Source organism: Salmo trutta, chromosome 19 (assembly GCF_901001165.1).
Source record: "Salmo trutta chromosome 19, fSalTru1.1, whole genome shotgun sequence".
NCBI classification, from domain to species: Eukaryota; Metazoa; Chordata; class Actinopteri; order Salmoniformes; family Salmonidae; genus Salmo; species Salmo trutta.
Genome location: NC_042975.1, coordinates 34,515,363 through 34,526,909, shown reverse-complemented (window position 1 = coordinate 34,526,909; position 11,547 = coordinate 34,515,363). Strand labels below are relative to the sequence as shown.

At 40.1% G+C, this 11,547-nt stretch overlaps 1 protein-coding gene across 1 annotated transcript; it reads left to right on the top strand.

The window, feature by feature from the left end:
• The first annotated feature begins 507 nt into the window (after window positions 1-507).
• On the top strand, window positions 508-3,517 carry LOC115154411 (brain-specific homeobox/POU domain protein 3). The gene is made up of 2 exons (XM_029700594.1): window positions 508-830; window positions 1,398-3,517. The coding sequence occupies exons 1-2, from the start codon at window positions 711-713 to the stop codon at window positions 2,319-2,321; spliced, it is 1,044 nt and encodes a 347-aa protein (XP_029556454.1). The 5' UTR covers window positions 508-710; the 3' UTR covers window positions 2,322-3,517.
• The last annotated feature ends 8,030 nt before the right edge of the window (window positions 3,518-11,547 follow it).

The following is an 11,547-nucleotide window of genomic DNA, read 5'->3' as shown; positions in this document are numbered from 1 at the left end:
CACTGTTCGCTGGAGTTATTTCACTTCACTGGTATGATATTGATATTTCATTTCACTTTGGATATTACAAATGACTTTTCTTCACCTTATGCCATTTTTACTAAAATGCAGGGACTAAAATGACTTTTTTCATTCGAGCTTTGAATGCTCATTTGAAATTAAAAAAGCTTATTATGAGGTTATTACAGAAATTGGGACATAGAATATAATCCATCCTATCCATCAGAAAACACAGCAACCTGCGCAACGCGTGGGGGGCGTGTTGTCCGTATGACAACCAGCCAATACCATTGCACCTGTCAAAATCCAGACTCCAAACGCATTGCATTGGAGTGGGTGGTGGTTTTGCCCTCAAGAGGTGTGGCTACACACACATTTCCCAGTAACATTTGGAGACAATAGGGAAAGGAGGGGGCGATTACCCATCTTTGGGGCGGGGCCAGTAAGACGTTATATTATAGGTGGCTGCTAGGTATCCATACTACATACAGCCATTTACAGCCAAAAGCAGAGGAGTCTGACTGGATAGAGAGAGACCTACGGGGGAGAAGACAGGAGGTTTAAACCTGTCACCATTACCATCACCTCAACCAACCAACCGACCGACCATTCTATCAATTTGTTTAATCCTGAGACGATTCTAGTGACAACGGACCAACACGGAGCAAAACGAGGAAGACGGACAACGACCCTCACTAACTTCTGCAATCATGATGTCAATGAACAGCAAACAACCTTTTAGTATGCACCCCATACTGCACGAGCCCAAATACACGCCTCTGCAATCGACCTCAGAGGCCATCCGGAGGGCATGCATGCCCTCTCACTCGGTGAGTTACCGTCACATTCAAATGATCAAATTAGCAGTAATGAAAGGTAGCCTTAAATGAAGGCGAGCATGCATGGGATATGGAGAATTGGGTGAAACCGAACGCTAAACGCTTATACATTATATGCCAAATAATGTGATTTGCCTGATCAGATATTTCGTATTGCTCACATGTCAAACTCTTCTCATTCATAAGTGCAGAGAAATTATTTGTCTTGAAAGATTCATTCATAACGAATAATCAAATGTGACGGTTGAATATTTGGATGATACTAGGCTGATATAGTCTCTGAGTGATATGAAATTAATTCATCCGTTTGGATATTTTGACAATTTATTTTAAGAAATGTCTTATTGATAGTGTCATTTTTTATATTTTCACAAAGGCTAAACATTTCGAACCTCGTGCGTAATGGATGCGTAATCCAAACTGTGATAATATATTTCCCATCATTCCCATTTTAAAAACGTTATCCATAGGTATCCTAAACGATTTGAATGGTGCCTGTATGGGGAGCGTTATTAACCGTTCCCCTCTCTGCCTCCCCTGCTCCTCTCCATCTCACAGCTGCAGAGCAACATCTTCGCCGGCTTCGATGAGACTTTACTGCAGAGGGCGGAAGCGCTGGCGGCGGTGGATATCGCAAAGAGTCACCCTTACAAACCAGACGCGACCTACCACACCATGACCACGATGACCAGCATGGCCTGCACCCCCACCTCATCCTCGGCCCACCTCCACCACCCGTCCGTGCTCACCTCGCACCACCACCACCACCACCCCCATCACCAGGGCTCTCAGGGCCTGGATGGCGACCTGCTGGACCACCTGACCCCCGGCATGTCTGTCTCCCTGGGAGGGTTGCCCGGCTCCGACGTCTGCTCCACTGCCTCCCATCCACACGCTCACATGTCCGCCATAAACCACATGCAGCAGCACCACCACCACCAACAGGCAATGAACATGCACCCCCACAGCATGGGCTCGCACACCTCGCTGGGCGGCGGGGACTCAGAGCCAGACCCCCGGGAGCTGGAGTCCTTCGCAGAGCGGTTCAAGCAGAGGCGGATCAAGCTGGGGGTGACGCAGGCGGATGTGGGCTCGGCCCTGGCGAACCTTAAAATCCCCGGGGTCGGTTGCCTCAGTCAGAGCACGATTTGCCGGTTCGAGTCCCTCACCTTATCTCATAACAACATGGTGGCCCTGAAACCCATCCTGGAAGCGTGGCTGGAGGAGGCGGAGAGAGCGCAGCGGGAGAAAATGACCAAGCCAGAGATTTTCAACGGAGGAGACAAGAAGAGAAAACGCACCTCCATCGCTGCGCCCGAGAAGCGCTCCTTGGAGGCATATTTCGCCGTGCAGCCGAGGCCCTCGTCTGAGAAGATTGCAGCAATAGCCGAGAAACTGGACCTGAAAAAGAACGTGGTGAGGGTGTGGTTTTGCAATCAGAGGCAAAAGCAGAAAAGGATGAAGTTTTCTGCGACACACTAGGAAAATACAGAGCAAAACTTTCCTCGAATAGACAAATCCGAAGCAAATAGGCAAACGGCTAAGGTCCATCGAGGCTAGCAGACAAGATGTGTTTCGTTCCTTTGAATTGGGATAAAGACTTGAAAACCATCATCCACCGGGGCAAAACGTATACCTTTTGAAATTGAAAACTGAACATCGATGAATACAATACAGTGAAATAGGAGATCGGCATCATTATACTCCATGGAGGCGGAAAAGAGAAAACCCACCGCTTAACTCATGGCAATTATTGTACAAAAATGGAAATCGAATAATAATTGTTATTATTCTCTTGAGTCAGAATAACTATTTTATATTTATCATTGTACATATTTGTGAATAGGCTACATTTCACCTGTGTGTGAAGAGCGCATCGAATTCGTTCTTTTTTCAAAAATGGAATTGTTGTTTGCAGAAGATAACTGATGCTTAGGGCGTAATGTTGTCATCATTGTATGTGTCTCAGAGATGGTTGGCTCTCCGTGACACGGGGGTTTAGTTGTAATCATTCATTGCATGGTTTACTTGTAGGGCGTTAGCTGTGAGTTAATAGTTCTAAAAACCCATCTGAATGCATTGCAATAAGAGAGCATACACATGGGCAATCGCACGTACACGCGGACATACACAGTATAGTCTACTATCTGTCTACCTCATTACGCTAGTGTTGGCACATTCATGGTCATTTTGGACTGTAGGAGTATAAAACACAAAACACTAATAGTTTCTTCGTTTTTTTGTTTTATCCACGAAGTTATGGTTGAATTAGATGACTCACAGAAAGTAATGGTGTATGTCTGTACTAATTTCACTGCAATGATGCTTTGACAATCAAATTATTTTGAATAATTACTTTGTAAAACGTCCATTTTATGTCCTCACATGAAAACGAAAATATTTTTGTTCTTTTTTAAATTATTATTATTATTAATAATAATAATATTGATCAATTAATGGAAATATAGGTTATGTTGTATTCCCAGAGTTCAGTGCACTTTGTAGATATTCTAAACATGAGGAATTGTTGACTTATTTATATTTTTTACCCTTATACTTAGTTTGGTTTATTATTATTTACCTATTTATTTATTTTAACTTAACTTATTTAAAATACGACGTATATTTCATTTGTGAAGGTGTGCTTAAATGTGTCTGTGTAAGCGACAGAAACTAAAATAAACCATGCACGTTTTACCTCATCTTCTCCTATCAGTTTTTTTAAAGTAAATATATCAACAGTCTCAATTCGATGTCTGTTCGTCTGTTAGAATGGAGAGCATCTGGTTCTTTGAAATGGGAGAACACACTCGGGGTGGGAGGGTGACGGATCAGTTGTGGAACCATTTTAAGCTATTTCTGAGTAGGCTATGGACAGGACTTTATAAAAGCTACGTCAATGATCAAATCAAATGATCATATGAATGATTCAATTCGATGTTGATCAAAGTTTACTTTATTATGCTCCTTTTTAAGTCAGAATCAGTTTTTTTATTGATCTGATTGAATAAGAAATAACACTTAGTTAGAATAAGTAATCATTGGGAGGGCATATATTAGTCTAGGCTAGTCCATGTGTTATATGACGTTACACTTTTCCCTAGTACCTATAGAAAATACCACATCAAACATTAAGAAGAAAACCATTTATTCCTCGGACGACAAAATAACTTTGAATTAGACCAAGTCTCGTCATAAACTGGGGCCTTCAAGGGTTTAGGTAATGAACGTAAGGACATCAGACCAAATACACTTTGCTTTGAATTATTTAAAGTTAAACTGAGGATGGCACCATAAAATGTTTAATAGTTTAGTTATTCGTTGATGCAGTAAGATTTGGGCCAATAAGACTGGACTATCACTTTGAAGCAAAACAACATTTAGAGGAAAGTTCAGAATGTCAAGTTTACTACAACCGTTGGAGTAAATGCATTGTTAATCAATCAATTATGAATATGAGCTTCTCATTTATTTTGACAAGTCCTTTCCACATGTGTGCATAATCCTTGAGTCCCAGCTGGTTCATCCCGACCCTGCAGTCCGTGTGGAGCCTCTGCAGTCAGATGCGAAAGAAGAGAGACATGACAGACGTTGACTGACATAGTTTATCAGTCCAGAAAATGTCAGGGGTTCCAGGGCTCTCCCTCGTGTTCAGCAGGTGGTTTCATGCCGATAAAACTCGTTATTAATGAATAATAAATACCAGCTGTTATGATACTATTGATTTTTGTATGTTTGTTAAGAAGGAGATCTCCTCGCGCAGAAGGAAATGGTAGTGTTGTCCAACACGCGCCCGGGTCCTCTCCCCTCGGAGCAATTCAATACAACCATTCTGTTAGCAGACGGAACTTTTTGATGTGACACATCAGGAGGGTTGCCACTAAGGACGAAATGGACTGGGGTGAATGAGGAAATGTTACAATAGAAATAATGATATAAAAATAAAATAAAAAAGAATGTCAGCATAATATCACTAACAGCAGCTACACTTAAGCAATACAACCAAAATAGCTTGTTGCAAAAGATATAGGCCTATGGAGCCACCCCAGATTTGTCCCCTAGGGGGCTTGGCAGCCCCTACATCTCAAAAATATTAATTAATATTTCTCTTACAGTCAATTGAGTTAATAGCCCATAGCATTCCAAAGTTAGAGCTGAAAGTCTGGCACCAGCGCCACCATCGCCAATATTGCCCATATTGCTGCCATTTTAGGTTACTGGCATGTCAGATTAGCTCAATCGCCAACTTCTCAGCCTCTGAGTGAAACAGAAACACAACATTTTGAATGAATAACAAAAAAATCATGACAACTTGCCATGAAAGACATTGATCAAAATAACTTTAAAAACATGAAAACAGAAAAGTCTATCAAATTTGACTAAATACATGTGTGAATTGTTTGTAATATCTGCTTATTTGGGGGAATTTGAATAATTGACTTGTGCGTTAGAGAAGGTTAATTAAATAAAAAGTGTTAGACAGTATCTTTACAATCATTACAAATTTGAGGTTAAAAAAAACACACCGTGTGGGCGCTTTTAAGGGTTATTTAAACTATTACTGGACTCCAAAGTTCTGCAGACTTTTGATTCTGAATATTGCATTCAGGACAGAAACTCCTCACCCATAGCCTATAATGAATGTGCTTTCTCAATATTGACAAATATTTTGCCCTACTATCGAAAGGCATGTGCCGGTATGTTGGCCTAACAAAGAATGTAGTACATCACTGCGTCAATTACTTATTTATAATTGAACCGTACTCCAATTGATGCGTATAAATGATATATAAATAAGCATTTATAATCAAGGTTAGCCGTGTATCCAGTTTAACTGTTGGAGTTGGCTCTGGAACAGCAAGTATAAGATATAAATTGAAGAATCATGAATAATAGTACTATCAAGCTATCTGCTCGGCAGTCACACAGTTCAGGATGTAGCCTACAAAATGCTTACAAATATTATAAAAAATACAATCATTTTTAGATCACTATATGCTGGCTCTCCGAGTCACTGCTCTAAAGTCATAGTGCATGCTCATTTCAGGGGTGACCTGGCTGCTCTTTAAAGGGAAATTACACCCCTTTTCAAACTCATATTCATTATCTCCAGCACAATAACATATGTGAAAAAGGCACATTTCGAGGTTTTTGTAGAAACACATATAAAGTTCAAAAGTTATACCCCATGACATCATCAAAAGTTAAACAGTGATTTTCAAAAGCTCTAAGATTAATGGTGACATGGGGAACAAGAAAATACCCTCCCTCTGGCTACAAACTCATTGCAGGTTTTGAAAATCACTGTTTAAAAAAAACGTTTAATCCAACACCTTTCATCTTATCTTTTTAATCACAAATCATAGAAATGCGCTGTTTTCACATAGACACTGGTTTAGTGCTGGATATAGAACATGGGGTTGAAAAGTGGCGGAATTACCCTATAAGTACACTACTAAAATAGCCTACATAGGTTCATGTTTGTTTTTCATTTGTCCTATAGACCTGGGTAATTGTAGGCAGCCTATATTAATGCTAGCTATATAGCCTATGATGTTATTTGCATATTCCGAGCCCTACAGCCCAAACCTGCACTGAGAACTCCGTTGATTCTATCCGAGGCCTAATTTGTCTCTGCCGAGTGGAGCAGATAGCAGATAGTCCTGGATGAGTGAATCCCAGGACAGTCCTCGTTAATTGTGTGACTTAAATAATTAACACGTGGAAGGCCTTATTGTCTCTTTTGTGTTTTCCTGTACAATCCAAAACAAGAGCATTGCGACGCAAATCAGATTCCTTCCGCTCAAACCGGCAGAGGCTGATGTGAACACACTCCGATAACTTTTGTCAGCCAATGTTGGTAAAGGGCACGCACACAACAACACACAGTTTCAAGCACATGGCTTCATCACCAATGCACTGTATATGTTAATTTTGTATGATTAGGCCTAAAATACAGAATTGCTGATATTGGTATGCCTGGATGCTAAATTCATTTATAAGGCTAACATTTGTTTGGCCAAGACCATTATATTACAAACATGATGCAATCAACTGCCGCTGCTTCACCCTCACATCCCACACTGATCGAATAATGTCTGCCAAACCTCAATGTGATGATTTCTTCATAGGGGAATTCAGGCTATACGGCTACACTCAGCTGAATACACCTGCCAGTCTACATCTTCAGAGTCGCATGGTCTTTAAGAAACATGTACATTATTTACTAACCACTCAAAGAAAATAACATAAGACTATGATAGATGTCAAATGTGCGGAGTGGAAAACGACACTTTCAGTCTTGCGAGTGTATTTTGTAACAATGCATTATAATGGATAAGACTGCGCAAACATATAAGCATATAATTCTACACTTTAGGATTCATCCCCCTGGTTCCTCTCTGACTAGTGTTTCCCATGAAGCGGAAAGCACATTTTCATAAATAGACCTTGGCCAAGCGCTGCGTATGAAATTTTAATGAAGCCCGAGTCTTGAGTGCAGCGCCAGGGCCTTGGAGATTCGTTGCTCTGTTACATTACTATGGCTTTCTCCTCGCTCGCAAACGCACACAGCAGCCACTGCTGCAGCGCGAGGCCGGCTGCACTATTGACAGCCTGGTTAGTGGAGGGGGCTGATTTTCGGTCTTTTTTCGAGTGTCTTTCTTAAGGGGCAGCCGGTCACACACACACACACACACACTCACACACACACACACACACACACACACACACACACACACACACACACACACACACACACACACACACACACACACACACACACACACACACACACACACACACACACACACACACACACACACACACTGTCATTGGAAGTGTTCAATCACAGCGATGCAATATTTATCAGCGACGTTAATATATAAACCCAGCGTTCATCAGCTCGTTTGAGGGCTTAGGCCTACATTTAGGCAGGCAAAAACACACTAAACGCGAATAATATGGAAACCTGCACCATTTCTGCGAAGCCACGAAAACATGGGTGTTTTGCCTGTTGCGAGGGAAACAAAAGAGACGCATAGGCCTGGCTTCACTATAAGGCGCTTATAAAATGCTTTGCAGGAATGGAGGTGAGACTAAGTGGAGATCAAATTGATGTTGACACTATGAACAATCGAATATCTTTGTAGCGTTTGTTGCCTCTGGTTCGAATAAGAGGGCATAAAATAAATAACAAATAGGGCCTATGAATAATTTGATCTCTCCCGAGCATGTCAAGACGCGCAATATGCTGAAAATATGCATATTCGACAGCAATTAAAACATGGCGTCATAATAGGGAACATTGCATAGCAAATCAAGCCTAATTAACGTCAGGGGCGGGCCAGGCGGCTGATCAAACGCGGGAGTTATGAGTTTTAATGGGCTCAGAACATCCCAAATAATGTTGAGGGAAACCTTATATGCGTCTCATTCTGAAAGAACAATGTCTATTGTAAATCAACAGATCTCAGGGAAATGAGGCCGTATTTCACTAGGTCTAAAACTGTAAACTGAGCAAACATTTACATATTTTAGGAGACGCTCTTATCCAGCGTGACTTACAGGAGGAAGTATGGTTAAGTACCTTTCTCATGGGTTACATAGAGAGATTTTCCACCTAGTCGGCTCCGGGATTCGAAACAGCGACCTTTCGGTTATTAGGCCGCTAGGCTATACCTGCCTACATACAACAAACAGACCAAATACAGTCCCTGTAGAATGAATAAACTATAAGGAGGTACATGGGAAAACGACTTTAACTACTTAATACTTATAATAATATAGCCTAATTAATATGAGGATCATAAGCCTTTCAAATAATTATATGAAGACATATTTCCGATAGGCCTAATAAAATGTAGTCCTTATCTCAAACTAAAGTGTATGCTGGACGCCATTGACAAATCATAAGGCTCTTTCAATTATGAATAATTTGAAAATATGATCAATATTTCAAAACAATTTAAAACTGAAAATATTATGGGATTCACAACATCAATTGATAAAATGCTCTTAGTCTATGCATTCAAATAATGATATTGACAGCATAAAAACACACAAGACTCCAACTCAATGACAATATATATTTCTCTGCTATTCTAACAGGTTCAGATATGAAAGCCTTGGCTGGACTCTCGTTCAATGACCCGTGTGTGATGTAGACTTTCATGCGGCTACGCAAAACTTGGAGCGTCCGCATTATAGGTGAAGAGTTAAAGGCTTGGGAAGCTTGTTCATTTCATGGGTATGGATTCGGGACTGCTCCGGAGTATAGGATCTTTCCATACACACTGAAACTGGAGATGATGCTTATTCCACAGACACTCTGCGAACCACAGAGGCTGTAGGACTAGCAGCATTCGCAAAGCAGGGATATAGTCAGTGACAGGGAGGACTGAGTTTGGCCCATATAACAAGAAAGGTACATAAATGCTTAAATTAGTTATGTGGCCTAGAACGAAATATTTTTCAAGCAACACCACATTTTGTTTGCAGGTAAATGTACATTAAAATGTCTTTCAATGAATGCGTGTGTGTTTTTTTTTTTTTTTTTTTTTTTTTTACAAATACATGAAAATATGCTGCACCAAACAAGTAAATTATAAAACAAAAATGAAGAGAATAAAGAACTAGGTGTGAAATAGATTTAGGCTAAATGTATTCAATATACATAACATAATTTTAAAATATGAATAGAATAACAATACGAACTATTATTATTGCTATTATTAGTGCATGCATCCATATTGCTTGATATTGTCTAGATAATTCAACACCTAGCTATAGCAACTCTAAGACATGTTCCACACTGCCGACCAGTGAAAGCAACGTGCTGCTGGTGCTGGAACGAACTTCAGGTAAATAAACACACACACACACACACACTCCCACACACACACACGCACGCACACACACACACACACGCACACACACACACACACACACACACACACACACACACACACACACACACACACACACACACACACACACACACACACACACACACACACACACACACACAGAAGCAAGATTTTTTGAATCCTTATATAATATATAATAGAATAGAGTATATTATATTATATCCTTACTCCTCATGGCCAGTCACAATTTTTAAAAAACTTGCATGCTCTCCATGTCACTGAACATACAAATAAAGTCAATATATCATGGAGGTGGGGCGGCAGGTAGCCTAGCGGTTAGAGCCAGTAACCGAAACGTTGCTGGATCGAATCCCTGAGCAGACAAGGTAGAGAAATCTGTCCTTCTACCCCTGAACAAGGCAATTAAGGCACTGTTCCCCGGTAGGCCGTCCTTGGAAATAAGAATGTGTTCATAACTGACTTGCCTAGTTGAAAACAGGCACAACTTTAAGTTTGTTCCACCCGAGTCAGAGACCACTTTGATGAAACACCAAATGTGTTTGATGGATCGCGGGAAAAGAGCAGGAGTAGGCTTTTGTAGGCTACAGTCCAAGCTATGTCTTCCAATGGTGCGACTACTGTCAAATTATACAATTTGAATAAACGCTTGGAGGTAAAGGATGACAGCAGTGGTGTAGTCTATGGCGATAAGGATATAATTTATTATTGATCTCTACATAACGCATTGATGTGAATCACACTGCTGCTCTCTATTTTAGCTTTTTGCGCCTTACGGATTGTGGATGGCTGTTCACAAATCTAAATGTATCTAAAAGTTTAAGCTGCCTATCAATCATTGTTTTTGAAAGCAGTGGACAGCCAGTGAAAAATGCGCTCTTGCAACAGCTGCATAGTGTGGATCCCAGCCTATGGAATGAAAGTAGGGCTTTTATTACTCAATCTAATTAATGCTGATAATAACACATACACCCATAGACTTAATGGACACATTCTCAAGCTCACACACTTTTGATAGACTAAAAGGGGCAATCTGTAGTTGCTACATTCATTTTTGTACTTATAAATTACATATATAAATGTAAAGATATAATTTCATTTTATTATTTATTAGTAAAAAAAAAGATGTAGATTGCGATGTTTTAGAAGAAGCCTACATAACCAACCAATAAAGTAAAATGTAACATCCATGTATGGCCAGCTATGTAAACTTTATAACATTGATTATCCTGCAATAGATGTCGTTCAATTGGTAACATACCGTTTTGTCTTCTAATGCCTCTTAATAGAAAAGTAATCTAAAAGTAACTGAGTGTAATCAGATTACGTTAATAATGAGTTTGGGTAATCCAAAAGTTAAGTTCCTAATTTCAGTTTTGGACAGGTAACTAGTAGCTGTAACGGATTACATTTAGAAAGTAAGCTACCCATCCCTGCCTATAGGCAGGTCTATGGTTACATTCCAGAACGTTTCTGATATCGAGTACTAAAAGGCCTATGAATGACCAGGTAAACCTTTAAGAATAAACATATTCGATTATTTAAATATGGATGCATTGTACAACATAATAAGTAATTCATGTCAACGAATATCTTCTGCTATAATGTAATTTAGGTGGCATGGGTAAAAACTCTGACAAACTCTGACAAAAAGAAACAGATCTAAATTTTAACTCCGATTGAATTTTAAGAAATGTGTTGAAAGTTCAAAGAAATGTGTATAGCCTTCTAATCATATGTCATAAATAATGTATTATAAACTGACAAGATGCCCGAGTCTACCACCGTCCGGTGCAACATAAACCCCGTTTACAGCCGGACAC